Source organism: Epinephelus moara, chromosome 7 (assembly GCF_006386435.1).
Source record: "Epinephelus moara isolate mb chromosome 7, YSFRI_EMoa_1.0, whole genome shotgun sequence".
NCBI classification, from domain to species: domain Eukaryota; kingdom Metazoa; phylum Chordata; class Actinopteri; order Perciformes; family Serranidae; genus Epinephelus; species Epinephelus moara.
The window spans coordinates 11,092,252-11,108,806 of NC_065512.1; the positions used below are offsets into that span (position 1 = coordinate 11,092,252).

The following is a 16,555-nucleotide window of genomic DNA, read 5'->3' on the forward strand; positions in this document are numbered from 1 at the left end:
GAAAGTCTTGTGACCAGAACTAGGAAGGAAGGGGGAAGTGAAACCTACGACCAGAATAGTAACTCTTATGACTCTGACTCACATCAGGCTCACTTCTATGAATGAGTGAATTAAAAAGTAAAAATAAACAGCTCCCCATTTTTAGGGGGACCACCGGAAACTCCCTCAAGGACCCCTGTGGGTTAAATAGAGACCTCAAACTTGTAAAGTTATCAACACCAATATTTTTCAAGACATAAAAAATTGCTCTGCTTTTAAAAATAATTTGTGTCTAATGTTTTTCAGAGAATACCACAGGAGAGCTTTTCGATCTGTTCATCAAACTGTAAAACTCCTCCTCCCATGATTTTTTTGCTGTCCTCTCTCTCTCCACTGAGGTGTTTGTGAAGTCATGTCGTGATATGAAAATAAGACGCCTTTATTTGCAAGGGCAAGTACAAGGTCACTTCCGGTTCTGTTCCGGTTATTTCTATCCAACTTGACGCACCTTGTCCTCGGTTCCTAATCAGCTGACTAATAAAAGAACAACACTTCCGCTGTGTCTGTTCAGGCTCCTGTGAGAACCTGCTGCATTTGTCTGTGACACAAATATGTCCGACCACTGATTAAATAAACAACACGGTGATCTGCAGCTGAATATGAGAATTATATACAGATTAATTTTACAAAATGTAAACGCTTTAGCAAGTCACTTTTCAAGTGTTCTTGGAGCGCAGACAGAAGCAACTGAGAGAAAATGATCGAGCAAAATAAATAAATATATAAAATAAAATTTAAAATATTGCAATAAAAAATAAAACAAAAAATAAGAATAAAAAAATAACTACTACTACTAATAATAATATTAATAAATAGCATGAAATTAAACAAATTACAATATAAATAGAATAGAATAGAAAATAAAATAAAAAATAAGAATAAAAGAAAAGAAACCTATTATTTTTGTTTTCTTAAATGACAGTATAGTTTGCTTTTATGGACACACAAGTGGTGAAAGTAATTATTTACTCAAGTATGGTACTTATAAATTTGAGGAACTTGTACTTCACCTTAGCTTTTTATTCTCCTGGCACTTCATTCTTCTGCTTCACTATATTTCAGAGGCAAATATTGTTCTCTTTTCTTTTCCACTGTTTCATACAAACATATTAAGAGCTCATAAAATATGTTTTGTTAAAAAAATAAACTACCCAACAATTTATTGAAGTACAGCTAAAACCATTAAACAATAGTTGACAAACAGAAGATTGTCAATTCACAAATAATAATAATAATTTCAGTATTTTTTTCATGTAAAACATTTCATGGTTGCAGCTTCACAGATGTGAAGATCTGCTGCTTTTCCTTTTAATAATCAGAATCAGAATAAGATTTAATACCGAGTAAGTTTCCACTTACAAGGATTTTGCCTTGGTCTCTTGTGCACACATAAAAAAAAAAACATGTTAAGAGGACCTCAAGATAAAGGCAAAGTACTGCAACAGTCAAGAACATCAATATAGAATAGAAAAAATACCATAAAATATGAAGACACTTTAAATGTACTATAACACATTGTTCATTAATGTAAAATCAGCCATTCAGTCTGTCTCTTTATTATATTAAGCTTCTTTCTGCTGTTAACTTTTTACTGCTTTGTGTTTTATAGTTTGCTTATTGTATTACTCTTTGTTTAGTACAGTTTACTTTTTATACTGATTTGTGTGTCTCTTTTTTACCAATATGTGCTTATATATTTGTGTTTTTTCCTATTGATGCTTCCTGTTTGCACTGTCCTCTTACTGCTGGATTGTTGTAAATATCCCCATTTTGGGACGAATTAAGGATTATTTTATTTTATCTTTAATATTTCAAGTACATCATCCTGATTAAACTTACATACTTTGACTTAAGTACTATTCTAAATGCAGGAATTTAACGTCTAACAGAGGATTTTTTTATTGTTATTTTATACAGTGTATCAGTACTTCTTATGTAAAGGATCTGTGACACCATCTGCGATGTGTGATCGATTAGTCGGGTCTGAATCAGCAGCGCAGTGAACACAACACAGGCACAGCACGGTGACACATTTCAGAGGTAAGAGGAGAAACTAACCAAACATTGAACACGGTACTTCATAGAAATACATGTTAACTTGATGCTAAGCATACACAGACATTAATCTACATCATATCTGACTAAAGGAGCCACATTTATCCAGCAGCTTCACCACGTGGGTTCAGGAAGAAGCGGTGTGTCCGGGTTAGCTGTGCTCGATTTGAGGTACAGGGATAGCCGGGCAGGCGGGGTCTGTCATGTATTGTGTTAATGCCTGTGTCAGAGGCTCTAAACTCCGACCACGCGGGCGGTTTGTGGCACCAAAACAAACGCTCCTCTGACTTACATAGCTCGACATGCTTTTATTAAGCTAAACATGTATTAGAAGAAAGCATTTAGGGGATTTATCGATTATTTAAAATCTGAAAAGACAAATATTAGTTAAGGAAAACTCGTAATAAACCTGTATTGATATTAAAATGACACTATCGGAGGTGAAAGCAGCACAAAATACTGTCATCTCACTGTGGACAGCTTCAGACACATTAGAAAGTATTGTAAAGTCTGCATTATGATCAGTGTTGGAAGGAGTATTCAGGGGCGGGTTGCACAAAACACCTCAAGTTCAGATGGTCCTTAACGTGTTGGTTAAGGTTTTCTTAAAATGAAATTGGTTGCACAAAACACACTTGAGTCTTCCCTAAAATGTTTTGCTTGTCTTGGTCTTATACTTTAAGAATCCCGAGACTGTTGCGCAAAGAAAGGTAAAAAAAATATGTTAAGGTACATCTCACACTGTCTTAACTGCAACATGACTGAGTTTATGGTGATAAACCATTTTGATTTTACACTATAGAGTTGATTTAATTTCTGTTGCAATGTCTCTGCAGTTGTTTTCTGATATTTTGGGATCAAAATTACTTTGTAGTTTGTGCTTTCTATGACTGTATTCCTCCAGAAGTAAAATCTTCTCCTCCTCTGACCAATATGGTTTCCTTGTCTGCTGTTTTTGCAATATCTAACTATAAGCCAACTTTGTGATATCGTCCAAGCAAACAAACAATCTCCATGGAAACTTTTAACGCTGTAAAATCTCTTTCAACACAGTAAATGTCTTAATGTTTTTCCTTAAACTAAGGAAACCTTTTAAGGGATTAGTACAACTGTGTACGTCCCTCAGCTAAAGAGAAATTAAGCATTAAGTGTCATACTTAAGGAAAAAACTTAAGGTGTTTTGTGCAACTTAAAAGTATCCTTAAATTACAGAAAGTAAAAGTACTCATTATGCAGAATCAGCCACTTTAGATTCATATATATGTTGCAGCTGGTGGAGCTAGTTTTAATTACTTTACGTACTGCCAGTTAGCTTCGTTTACAGCCTAATAATATATCATCATTTATTAATTTATTTATCTTTTGTAGTAATAATCTTAACCTACAAGGTAACGTAAGCTGTTAAAAATACATATAGTCGAATAAAAAGTACTCGTTCATTCAGTGTCGTCGCTGCACTTCTTAACTTCATAACAACAAAATGAGCAGCGGGAAAAAGAGTTAAATTTGTCATCATTTTGAATCTATTTTATCCACAAAAAACAAATTTCTCTGGACGGATCTACCTCATAACAGTGAGTGGTAAAGAATAGATGATTCATGAGCACTCGGACATTCAACAGGTTGACCCGTTACATACAAGACATCAGAGTCGTTCTAGATTGGTTTGTTCGTTTTGGTCCATCACTAATATTCAGGGGAGAATAAGCACTAAATAAAGTAAGATAAAGGCACTATGAGTAGAGATAAAATACCTCAGACTCACTCAGTTTAGGAATACCACAGTTTTTTTTTAAGTAATCAATCAAAGTGTTCTTGTGAAACAGGATTCATCATCACCCAAGACTGCCGGTCATGGGGTTGACCAAGCAGTACCTGCGCTACGTCGCCAGCGCAGTGTTCGGAGTCATTGGAAGCCAAAAAGCAAACATCGTATATGTGACCCTCCGAGGGGGAGAGAAGGGCCGCTACGTCGCTGTGGCTGCATGTGAACACGTGTTCATCTGGGATGTCCGAAAAGGAGAGAAGGTGAGGTTTTGGTTATGACGGTAGTGGAGGACAACTTGTTCTGACTCAGGTCTTTTCCAGTTTTCATTCAGCGTCTGTCCTTCTGTCTAGGTCCTGATCCTGCAGGGCCAGAAACACGAGGTGACCTTCCTCTGCCCCTCGCCCGATGGCATCCACATCGCCGTGGGTTACGAGGATGGTGCTGTGCGAATCTTTAGCCTGATGAGCGGCGAAAGCAACGTCTCCTTTAATGGGCACAAGTCTGCTGTCAGCGTCATGCACTATGACGCACTCGGAGCTCGGCTCGTCACTGGGTCCAAGGTGAGTCGGGATGAGGAGACGCCAGCTTTTCAGATTATGATAAAAATGTAATTACACGTAGGTGATAATCTGAGTTTCACATGGTTGGAGGACTTTGTGTGCTCTCAAAAATCCACGCAAATCCTTTTTTTGTGTCCAACTGATTCCAATCTGAGCTACTAATTTGGTGCCTATTTGTTACAGCACACGATGAGTATGTTATAACCTTTTCGTCTCTCAGGACACAGATGTGATCGTGTGGGACATCATCAACGAGTGTGGGCTGTACAGGCTGAGAGGCCATAAAGACGTCATCACACAGGCCTTGTTCCTCAAAGACAAGAACCTCCTGGTCACAAGGTAACACACTTTTCACCTGATGCCTGAGCTGAGCAAACAAAACATTATTACACTCACGACAAGTCATTATTAGTTAAAGAGCAAAGACACAGAGAGTTATGTCCACTGTGATCACTGACAGCGGTGTTACTGACACAGTGTGTGTGTGTGTCTGTGTGCTCTGCTGCCGTACAGCTCCAAGGACAGTTTTGTGAAGTGGTGGGACCTCGACACGCAGCACTGCTTCAAGACCATGGTGGGCCATCGCAGTGAGGTGAGGGGCTTCGTACTCTGTGATCATTAACATAAACAAACAGATGTGCAAACCAAGTGGAAACCTTTCAGGGCTGTAAAATAAAGCCAACGCAGAAGTGCCTAAAACTGCAGTTCCTCTAATGGCCACTAGAGGCAGGCTCCAAGAGCGAGTCAATCCCCATAGACCCCCATGTTAACAGCAGAAATAAACATGTTTACAGCCTGGTATGAAAAACAGTTTTGGTCTCTGGCTAATCTCCCCGTCTTTGACAATCTTGCGGGGGCTTTTTGTGAATGGTTAAAACACAACCTACTGGAACGTTAATATTGTGTTTAACTTGACACTGTCCTTCCTGTATTAATGAGATGAATCTATGTGACAGTGTTTATTTTTCTGTGTGTGTGTGTGTTAGGTGTGGGGCATGGTGCTGCTGAACCAGGAGAACAGGCTGTTAACAGGCTCAGCAGACAGTGAGCTCCGAGCCTGGGACATTAACTACCTGCAGGAGGTGAGGAAGAGCACAGCTGGACACTCTGCTCTCAGTACATGCCAGTTTTTCTGTTCCCAGTCAGTGACTAACTGAAGTTAGCTGGAGCGCCATGGTCGAATAAAAGCTCCAGCTACGGAAACTTCACCAAAAGGGATCAATAAATAAAAGTGATGTCGCCACAGTTGTTGTAAAGTCTGTGTGTCTGTTCAGGAGAAAGCTGAGGGTGAGCCCAAGGTGAAGAAGGGGAAAACTCTGCTGGATGATGATGACGAGGAAGAAAACCAGGACGACGTGGATGAAAGTCCTGAAGAGGTACGAGTGAAGTCAATGATGTATCAATGAGAAAAACAACAGTAGCGGTAAAACAGTGCCGTTATTAAAGGGGCTCTATGTGAAATTCAGAGTGTGTGTGAGTTGTCTGCGGTGGTGTCTGTGTCGCTCTGCAGTTACACTTTCAAAACACTAGTCAGCGGAGAGGTTTCTGTGAAGTGCTGTAAAGTTTAGTTGATTCAAAACACACATTAAACTCACATTAAACATGGCTTAATAGAGACAATTTCAAACCCAAATACACAAATCAGCTTCACTATAACTCACAGCATTCACAGACAAACACTTGTCTTTATCTGGACACATTTTCCCCACAAATACAACATGCTAACGTTATTAGCACAAGCCTATGGCATTTTACATTGTACAAATTAGCCTAGCGATGAGCGGAGATTTCCTCTGCTCATATGAAGCCAGGATAAATCACACACAAGACTTAATATGCTATTTCTGTGGAGGCTTTAATATCTTCACAGTTTATTGTTTCTTATCTGTGAAATTAAAGTAAATAAAAGCTGCATGTCTTTGGACTGTGGGAGGAAGCTGGAGTAAACCCACATTGACACAGGGAGAACACGCAAACACAGAAAGGCTCCCCACCCTGGTTTCGAACTAGGAACTGTCTTGCTGTGGCGCCCCTGTTTAAATGTGATTTATTTCGAAGTGTACCATTCATGTTCAGCCTCACACCGATTAATTGTGAGTTCCTCACAGTGATGCTGCTGTGTTTTGGAAAGCATTTTCACAGCGCACCGTTTTGACCTCAAATAAATCTCCTCTGCTCCTACTTGGCTTTAAATGTTGTCCTCTCTCTGTTTCTTCCTCTCTCAGCGGATCCTGAGTTGTAAGAAAGCCGGCTCCATCCTGAGAGAGGCCCGAGACCGAGTCGTCTCGCTGACAGCAGACGCCAGGGCCAGAGTCATCGCCTGCCACGTGAGTGTCCAAGTGTCTCCATGTTTCCTCTAAAAGATGATAAAATGTCTGGAGCATGCGGAGCGGAGGCTGTTGGCGTCTTTTCAGGAATCATTTAGATTTTCTGACCAAACCAAATGTAACACACACAGTGGATGTTTTTAAGTGTCTCAAGATGGATATATGTGTACGGTTTTTAAAATGAAAAGGCACAGGCGTGGGTGCAGCCTTAGTTTCTTTGGCAGAATAATTTTGATGTCAGACGTCAAGATGACATTTGAGGTCACAGTTTTTTCCAGCACTGTTGGCTGTAATTGGCCCTCCTCAGTGGCTGTTAATCTCAGTGAAGTCCTGATTTCTTTCATTAAGTTTCTACCACAGTGCAAATTAAAGAAAAACTTTACAGATGCGGCCTCAAATATTTGTCCTTTAATCATTTTGTCTTGTGACCACATGACAAAATGATTAATGATTCACAGTTTTGTTAAATTTGTTTTTTGCCTGGTTTGTTTTGTTTGTGTTTCCATAATGTTTGTTTCGGATTAAAAACATTAACTGCAGAGTTATTTCCTTTGATGCAGGATGATTGTTCCTGTCTGAGCTCAGCTGGCTGTCAGCTGGAGATTTCACAGTGTGTTCAGTTAAGATGAGGTGAAATGAGGCAGAGTGCGTCATTACTGTCTGTGTTAGTGTCATGAAGCTGGTCTGATGTGTCACGATCCTGAAGATGGAATCACACAGAGAGATTTACATTGTGTTTGATGCACTTTTTGTTAATTACAGTAAATGACATTCAAATGCATTATTACTGTGAATACTGTGACCCTGGCTCTTTGCATACTATGCTATACATACTACACTCAGGGGCCCCACACCTTCAGAGGCCCTGTACAAACAGAGACCTCAGATCCTCAGTCTCAATTACCCCACATAATCAATGGCCCCAAACCTCTCGAGGTCCCACAACCTCAGGGACCTGAAAGCATCACCCTCAGGGGCCCCACAGCCTTTGGGACCCCAAATCATCAGTTGTCCCACACCGCTTTGAGATTCAGTTCAGCTTTTAGCATTCACATGTATTTTCTGCAGGAAATACAATTATCTAGTTATTAAATATAATATTTTGTTGGCTCTTAATTCTATACATATCTGTGTTCATGTGTCATCAGGGCAATGATTCAGTCCTGGAGCTCTTCACTGTGCTGTCAGAGGAGGAAGTGCAGAAGAAAATGACCAAGAAGCTGAAGAAAGCCAAAAAGAAGGCAGCAAAGTAATGACAGTTATTTCTGTTTAGTTCATTTGAAAGGTTGAGACACATCCTGCTGCTCCTTATATTCATATTTTTAAGCACTTTATCCAGCATTGAACCCACTTCTAAAACTACCCAGTTAAACGCTGAAGCTTGATGTGTTGCTGCCCCCTGCTGTAGAGCTCAGGAAGATGCAGGCGAGGAGGCAGCAGAGCCGGTGGTGGAGAGGATGCTGAAGGATGAGATCCTCAGACTGACCAACATCAAGGCCTCCGCCAAGATCAGGTCAGTGTGGAGCCGAACATGAAGCAGCTTAGAGGTCAGAGAGGTGAACATGTGACCAACGGGTGCATTAGTTACCGAAGTCGGTACACTCATCGCCTCCGTCCCCTCTCAGGTGGGTGGACTGCCTGATGTGTGCAGGTGGTGAGCTGAAGGTGGCGCTGCTGCTGCAGAACAACACCGTCGAGACCTACAGCCTGAAGACTTCAGACAAGACCCCCACAGCCAACAAGACGGCTCGCCTCACGCTCGGCGGCCACCGCACAGACGTCCGTACGCTGGCCTTCAGCTCGGACAACCTGGCCGTCCTCTCCGCCTCTGGGGACACAGTCAAAGTTTGGAACAGGTGAAAAGTCTCACAGGTCTTTGATGAATGTGACAAAGCTGATAAAAACTGAGTGGTGGTCTAACAAGAAGTCCCGCCCCTCTGTTACAGGTCAACTCTGCAGGTGATTCGCACCATGGCCTGTGAGTACGCCCTCTGCTCGCTCTTCGTACCTGGAGACAGACAGATCATCCTGGGGACTAAGGTATTACCTTCATTCGGAAGTTCTTCCATGAGACGAGGGGACAGGGACACTATTTTAGTTCATGTGTTGTGCTCACTGCTGTTTTTCCTGTCAGAGCGGGAAGCTGCAGATCTTCGAGTTGGCCTCAGGAAGCCTCTTGGAGACAGTGGATGCTCATGACGGAGCTCTGTGGTCCCTGTGCCTGGCCCCAGACCAGGTAAACCAGACAACCGCCAACACTCTGTCCATTTATCTGCAGTCCAACCTGACCTTATCGTTTTTCTTTATCTCTTACTATATCATACCTCACATAGATCATAAAAACAGCTGTCTTTTATTGCTTGTCTCATTCGTCGTGTGTGTGTGTCTAATTCCTGTAGAGGGGGCTCGTCACAGGAGGTGCAGATAAGACAGTGAAGTTCTGGGAGTTTGAGCTGATGAAGGACAAAGAGAGTGGACAAAAGTAAGTCACCACCATAGACTGTATAAAAATAATGATCGTGTTGAGATGGTTTTACAACAAACCCGGCACACCGGCTCGTCCAAATTACTGGGCTCCCTTCTGTCTTGGCTTAGGAACAAGTTCCATGTCTTTCTCTTAGGCTCAATTGTCTTATTTCTCCGCCTCGTCTCCCCCTCACTATGATCACACTCTGTGTGTGTGTAGCCCATAGCCCCGCCTCCCCCACAGAAACAAAGACACTCAATGACAAGAGTTTTCCCTCCGTTTATTACCCTAATGAACCAACTCACCTGGCTGCCAGACGATGCACGGCAGTGAACACTCTTGTCGTCCAGTCTCTTTGGTGGAGAGAAACGAGGAAAACAAACACGCATGAATATGACAGTTAATTGTGGCCGGAAAAGTTACCGTCTCCTTTTTAATTTACTGTGCAATTAACCTACTTATCGCATATGCGACAGGCCTAATTATGATTCCCAGTCCCGCCCGCTTCCGTTGACTTTTTTCCCATCCCATCCCAATCACGTGACGAATAGTGAAACTGATTCCCATCCCGTGGGAGTCCCACGGGAATCACGTGACCCGTGGGACTCCCGCAAAAATGTCAACCTCTAGTTCACCGGGATTATTCTAAGGCTAATGCTAATTTTTGCTAGCGAAAAACAGGCTTAAAACCATTAAAACAAAATGTACTTAATGGAAAAACTGAACATTCGTCTCCTTAGAGGGTCTTTTACTACAATCAAATGCTGAATAAGACTTTTTTAGGCAACCAAAACAGCGACAGCTACAGCTACACCAATACTCTGTGAATCTGGGGTTCTGCCGTGGTTATGATACCGAACCAACACTGTGGCTCAGTCAGGACCACTTTAGTCAAAGAAAACTTTTTCCATTTGCAGTATTATATTTGCCGATATGGCTCTGTTCTAGGGCCCCTCTGCCTTTTAGGCCTACGCAGAAAGCCTAAGGTGGAGAGAGCACACCTCTCTGCCCTTCCACGTGCAAACAAGGAATTTTATTTTGTGTGTGCTACAGGAGGCTGACAGTGAAGCACACCCGCACTCTGCAGCTGGAGGAAGATGTCTTGTGTGTGAAGTTTTCTCCTGACCACAGACTGCTGGCTGTGTCGTTGTTAGACTGCACCGTCAAAGTCTTCTACACAGACACACTCAAGGTACGTACATTTATATTAATAGCTCTGCCTGTATTCAATAAAATAATGTTGGCATATTCAGTGTATAAGTGCGTCATTAATAGTGTCATATATTCTGTTGTAACTGAACCTTTCTCCGTCTGGCTGCTCCAGTTCTTCTTGTCTCTGTACGGACACAAGCTGCCTGTACTTTGTCTGGACATCTCACACGTGAGTACAAAAGCTTTAACTATCAGCTGCTTGTCGGCCTCAATAACAAAGGGTATAACACACTTTATTTCGTGAGAGTATCACAGTAAACAGCCGTGAACATTTGTTTCAGGTTTTTGAAATTTAAAGAAGCATTACTAGAGGTTAAAAACTCCACAGGGAACCTTTAAATATCTTCCCACATTTGTTCTTGGTGTTGGATAAGATGCAGTTTTGATGTTCACTCGGTAATGACTGTCATTACATCAGTTTGTGGAACAAACTTTAACTCATCTGACCCCCCCGTCCTGCCTCCCACGCTCTGACCTCGTGTCTCTGTTCACCAGGATAGCACGCTTATCGCCACCGGCTCCGCTGACAGAAACGTGAAGATCTGGGGTTTGGACTTTGGCGACTGTCACCGCTCCATGTTTGCTCATGACGACAGGTAACGCCCAACAACACGGACTCAAAGCAAACATGTCGTGTGTTCGTTGGAACTAAATCTGTTTTTATTTGATCAAATATTTGGTGATGACATCATTTTCTAGGCTGTTGAGTTTCCAGCTGTGACTTCATGTGTTGTGGTCAGGGACTCTGATCCATGTCCTTTTAACTCGCACTGCCCTGTGACTTCACACCAGCTGCTCTGTCATCTCGCCGCTCATCTGTTCTCTCATGGATCATCTCACTTCTGTCTTTGGTGTTTAATCTTGTTCTCTCCTTATTTAATGTTGAAGTGAATCTGTCTTCACTTAGTTGTGTGAATTCACACTATTGTGATCCAAATCACACCAGAGCTCACAGCGTTAGCTCTGATGTTGGTACGTTTTTCAGAAAATAAGCCCCAAAGATGGTAACAGTAGTTTACCAGGGGCCTCAGACAAGCCAGGATTTTCAAAATAAAAGCCAGCAGTTGGTATCGGAGTTTACAGAGGGCCCTGGACAATGCAAGTTTTTCAAAATAAGAGGCCCCAGATGATAACATTAGTTTACCAGGGGCCTCGGACAGGCCAGGATTTTCAAAATAAAAGCCGGCAGTTGGTATTGGAGTTTACAGAGGGCCCTGGACAATGCCAGTTTTTTTTTTTTTTTTTTTTTAAAAAGGCCCCAGATGACAACATTAGTTTACCAAGGGCTATTGAAGTGACTGGATTTTCAAAGTAAAAGCCAGGAGTTGGTATGAGGAGTTTACTGTGGGCCAATGCTAGTTTTTCAAAATAAAGACACCAGATGGCAACATTAGTTTCCCAAGGGCCCTGGACAATGTTTGACATTCAAAATAAAAGAGCCCAGATGGTAATAGTGGTTTACCTAGGGCCCTGAACAAGGCTTGACTTTCAAAATTAAAGGTTCAGAGGTAGAGTGGATTGTCCACCAATTGGAAGATCCACGGCTCCTCCTGTCTGCATGCCGAAGTATCCTTGAGCAAGATACTGAACCCTAAATTGCTCCTGATGGCTGTTCCATTGGTGTGTGAGTGACTGAGTAGCAGGTGCACCTTGTATGGTAATCTCGGCCACCAGTGTATGAATGTGTGTGTGAATGGGTGAATGTGACTCGTAGTGTAAAAAAAAAACTGCGCTTTAAGTGGTCGGAGGACTAGAAAGGCGCTATACAATGCAGGTCCATTTACCGTTACCCCGGATGGTATCTGTGGTTTACTAAGGGCCTTGGACAAGCAAGGATTGTCAAAGTAAAAGACTCCAAATGGTATCATCGGTTTACCAGGGGGCCCAGGACAAGGCTGGATTTTCAAAATAAAAAACCCCAGATGGTAACATTAGTTTACCAAGGGCTCTGAACAAGGCTGGATTTTCAAAATGAAAGACCCTGGATGGTAACATTAGTTTACTAGGGGCCTTAGAAAAGCCAGGATTTTCAAAATAAAAGCCACCAGTTGGTATGAGGAGTTTACTGTGGGGCCCTGGACAATGCTCGCTTGTTGATTTTCAAATTAAAAGAGCCCAAATAGTAACAAAAGTTTTACCAAGGGCCCTGGACAAGGCTTGTCTTTCAAAATAAAAGACCCCAGATGGTAACAGGAGTTTACCAGATGGAGGCACACAATGCTGTTTTTTTTTAAAGAAAGAAAAGCCCCTAGATGGAAATGTGATGATTTTTTTTTAATTTCAGTAGTTGTAGTGAATTGAAAAAGATCTTACTTTCGAGCTTTGTATTTATTTTCTAATTTATCTCTTCACTCAGCCGACTCTCGTTGCTCATTCTGTTTGCTCTCCACAGCGTCATGTTCCTCCAGTTCGTCCCCAAGACTCATCTGTTCTTCACAGCAGGGAAGGACAAGAAGATTAAACAGTGGGACGCCGACAAGTTTGAGCACATTCAGACACTAGAGGTGACGCTCTGCTCCTTACCCTTCATATTTGGGGTCCAATGTCTTAGATCAATGGTCTTGTGGCAGGCTTACTTCACATCTCTGATGGTGACCACACTTCGCTTGTCAGCTGTATATTAGATTTGATAAACAGAGAGTCAAAAACTAAATTATGAACAGTTGCTGACAAAGCATAAAACTCTTCCACTGTAACAAGGACCAAACACCTCCAGGCTGACATTTGGCTTTTCTCTCTACCTCACAGGGTCATCATCGGGAGGTCTGGTGTCTGACCATCAGCCCAAACGGCGACCACATTGTGTCGTCATCCCACGACAAATCCCTGCGTCTGTGGGAGAGGACCAGGGAGCCCATCATCCTGGAGGAGGAGCGAGAGATGGTGAGGTGGAGGACAGGGTGGACACGGACAGATCCAACCATGATTCAAACACATACACACACAGTTTCTTTGTGTCTCTAAATGACCCTGTTTTTATATTTACAGGAGCGAGAAGCAGAGTTTGAGGAGAGCATGGCCAAAGGAGATGCTCCTGTGGTGAGAGCTCAGTCATTACCTGTACTTGAGTAATATAGTTTTACAGTCGCCTTGTTCAAGTGATGGTTGAGATTTTGGTGGTGGAAATGCAGATACTCAGTCCCTGCTGCTTGTTTAAATGAAGGAAAAATCAGTTCGAATTTTGTGTTAGATGGATGTCAGTGATGCATGAACTTGTTTTATCTTCAGGTACCTGGAGAGACTGAAGGAGAGGCAGCACCAGCCGGCAAGAAGACCATTGAGACCGTCAAAGCTGTGAGTGGACTCAGCACTTCCTGGATGTTGCTTGGATGCTAATGCTGGATAGTTTAAAGTTGTAGTTGACAACACTGACATTAAAATACTCATGTGATTGGCTAAAGCAAGTCATATTTATGTGTTCCTAAAGCAGGTAAAAAAAAAGGGATTACTTGACCATTTAGACTGACCTATTGCTTCATAGACCGTGACAGCTGTGAATTAGCATGTTTGTTATAATTATTGTTGATGTTTTTGATTTGTTTTTGCAGGCAGAGCGAATCATGGAGGCTCTGGAGCTTTACAAAGAAGAAAACAGGAAGATGGAGGAGTATAAATACGCCTGTCAGACAGCAGGCAATGAGGTAGAGACATGAACCAGGAGAGGAGAGGGGCGTGGAGCTTAAAAATCCTTAAACATTGTGTCATTTTTGATGCAAGATGGGAAACTTTTTCAGCTTCTTTATGGTATTTATTTGTGCATATTAATGATGTTAGCATTTTGATTCATTAAACAAATCTGATGTTGTTTTGCAGCTTCCTCCACCACAACCTAACCCCATCCTCGTGGCCTTTGGAAATGTTACAGTAAGTTGAACAATGAGAAAAAATAAATGTCTAACCAACATCACCTCCAATAACTGAACATTGATTTCAATAATCAGCTGTAGGTAACTGAGTCTGTCTTTGTTTCTCTCTCAGCCGTCTCGCTACGTTTTAGACGTCATAAAGAAGGTCAGATCGAGGTAAGACTTGAGCCTGTTAACTCCTACAGTTCATCACCATCTGCAGTGCTCTGTTCATATGAACACAATCAGTGGGTTTTTGTGATCCCCAGTGAGCTGGAGGTTTCCCTGCTGGTGTTACCGTTCCCATACATCCCCGAGCTGCTGAAGCTGTTCAACAGCTACATCAAGCAGGGCCTGGAGGTGGAGCTGGTCTGCCGCTGCCTGTTCTTCCTCCTCAAGTGAGTGTAGAGAACTGTGTGTGTAAATAAGAGGGAGGTTGTGTGTTTGTTTGGTAAAGGAATACTTCACTTCACAAAATGACCTTTTGTATATCAGTTACTCAGCCTGTGTTACGTTGAATTCATGAAGAAAAATTTGTTTTAGCCAAATAAAAATGTCTAGCCCACACATATAGAGGTATTTTGAAAACACTTCTTCCCTCCTTTGTTTCCCCCAAAAAATTCCTGTCCACAAGAGCACTGTTATAAGAAAATCTTAGTCAAAATTAAAATGCAAAAGCATCAAACCAACAGGCAGCTATAGAGCCGCAAACCTAAAACCATACAAAGAAGAAGGTGCTGAAGAAAGGGAGGATAAGAAGAAGAAGTAGAAGGTGAAGGTGGTGAAGGAGAAGAGGGAGGTGGTGATGAAGAAGAAGGGGAAAAGGTGAAGAAGAAGTAGTGGGTGAAGAAGAAGAAGTGGGTGAAGAAGAACAAGAAGAAGAAGAAGTGGGTTAAGAAAAAGAAGAAGTGGGTGAAGAAGAAGAAGTGGGTGAAGAAGAAGAAGGTGGAGAAGAAGACAGTGGTGGTGAAGAAGGTGGAGAAGAAGACAGTGGTGGTGAAGATGGAGAAGAAGAAGACAGTGGTGGTGAAGAAGGTGGAGAAGAAGACAGTGGTGGTGAAGAAGGACAAGGTGGTGAAGAAGAAGACAATGGTGGTGAAGAAGGAGAAGGTGGTGAAGAAGAAGACGTGGTGAAGAAGAAGACGGTGGAGGTAGTGGTGAAGAAGAACAAGAAGAAGAAGGTGGTGAAGAAGAAGACAATGGTGGTGAAGAAGGAGAAGGTGGTGAAGAAGAAGACAATGGTGGTGAAGAAGGAGAAGGTGGTGAAGAAGAAGACAAACGTGGTGAAGAAGAAGACGGTGGAGGTAGTGGTGAAGAAGAACAAGAAGAAGAAGGTGGTGAAGAAGAAGACAATGGTGGTGAAGAAGGAGAAGGTGGTGAAGAAGAAGACAATGGTGGTGAAGAAGGAGAAGGTGGTGAAGAAGAAGACAATGGTGGTGAAGAAGAAGACGGTGGAGGTAGTGGTGAAGAAGAACAAGAAGAAGAAGGTGGTGAAGAAGAAGAAGAAGACGGTGGTGGAGGTAGTGGTGAAGAAGAGGACAGTGGTAGTGAAGAAGAACAAGAAGAAGAAGGTGGTGAAGAAGAAGGAGGCCAATCAGGAGGCCTCAGAAAGGAGATAACGGGGCACTCTGATGTCACAAGCTAAAACCTTAGTTTTCTCTGTCAACACTGAAAACACTTCAAATCTCCGCCCTGGATGGAGTTTTGTAAAAGATGTGTTTACAGTGACCTAAGAGAACGTGTGGACAGGCCTGAGCTAATTTAAAGGGGCTACAGAATTATCTGATTAAAGTGTTTGAGAGCATTCAGTATTCAGGGTAATAAGACAGAAATACTGTTTTGTGGATAATTAGAAGACTCTTCTATCTCTAGCCTGTCTATTGCCTTTCCTGAGATGGCGGAGCAAATTGTGTAATGTAGATCTGTTCAAGCTGCTGTTGATTGTTCAGGTGATCAAGTGTTGTTGTCTGTTTCTTTCTAGGATCCACTTTGGTCAGATCTCCAGTAACCAGATGCTGCTGTCTGTCATAGACGAGCTACGGACCAACACTGTCTCAAAAGTGCGAGAAATCAGAGTAAGTGACATCTAGAGAGGAGAATCCTGTCACTAAGAACTGACCTTGCTAAGCCCCGCCCCTTTGTGATGGTCCAACAAGCTGGTTGAGTAAGCATGGAGCCCACACTGTAACTAACTGCACTCCTTGAAGAAATATTATCATATTTTTGGAGAAATGAAAGAGTGATTCCAGAGAGAAGCAGACAGAGGGGTCTACAGTCTGTGT

The 16,555-nt window shown here is 42.3% G+C and overlaps 1 protein-coding gene across 2 annotated transcripts in view; it reads left to right on the top strand.

Moving 5' to 3' along the window:
• The first annotated feature begins 1,986 nt into the window (after window positions 1-1,986).
• Window positions 1,987-16,555, top strand: part of wdr3 (WD repeat domain 3) — a 15,287-nt gene continuing 718 nt past the window's right edge. Inside the window, exons 1-26 of one of the 2 annotated variants that reach the window (XM_050048094.1) lie at window positions 1,987-2,079; window positions 3,921-4,122; window positions 4,213-4,422; window positions 4,643-4,761; window positions 4,936-5,014; window positions 5,409-5,504; window positions 5,697-5,798; window positions 6,648-6,749; window positions 7,898-7,998; window positions 8,158-8,262; window positions 8,375-8,605; window positions 8,696-8,789; window positions 8,884-8,985; window positions 9,149-9,231; window positions 10,270-10,408; window positions 10,541-10,597; window positions 10,924-11,024; window positions 12,821-12,932; window positions 13,177-13,311; window positions 13,417-13,467; window positions 13,657-13,722; window positions 13,977-14,069; window positions 14,242-14,292; window positions 14,407-14,450; window positions 14,543-14,671; window positions 16,255-16,348. In XM_050048094.1, coding sequence (XP_049904051.1) covers window positions 3,949-4,122; window positions 4,213-4,422; window positions 4,643-4,761; window positions 4,936-5,014; window positions 5,409-5,504; window positions 5,697-5,798; window positions 6,648-6,749; window positions 7,898-7,998; window positions 8,158-8,262; window positions 8,375-8,605; window positions 8,696-8,789; window positions 8,884-8,985; window positions 9,149-9,231; window positions 10,270-10,408; window positions 10,541-10,597; window positions 10,924-11,024; window positions 12,821-12,932; window positions 13,177-13,311; window positions 13,417-13,467; window positions 13,657-13,722; window positions 13,977-14,069; window positions 14,242-14,292; window positions 14,407-14,450; window positions 14,543-14,671; window positions 16,255-16,348 — 2,670 coding nt within the window. In that variant the 5' untranslated portion in view covers window positions 1,987-2,079; window positions 3,921-3,948. Of the gene's footprint in view, window positions 2,080-3,904; window positions 4,123-4,212; window positions 4,423-4,642; window positions 4,762-4,935; window positions 5,015-5,408; window positions 5,505-5,696; window positions 5,799-6,647; window positions 6,750-7,897; window positions 7,999-8,157; window positions 8,263-8,374; window positions 8,606-8,695; window positions 8,790-8,883; window positions 8,986-9,148; window positions 9,232-10,269; window positions 10,409-10,540; window positions 10,598-10,923; window positions 11,025-12,820; window positions 12,933-13,176; window positions 13,312-13,416; window positions 13,468-13,656; window positions 13,723-13,976; window positions 14,070-14,241; window positions 14,293-14,406; window positions 14,451-14,542; window positions 14,672-16,254; window positions 16,349-16,555 lie in introns of both variants that reach the window. The other variant, XM_050048095.1, reaches the window with a different exon arrangement.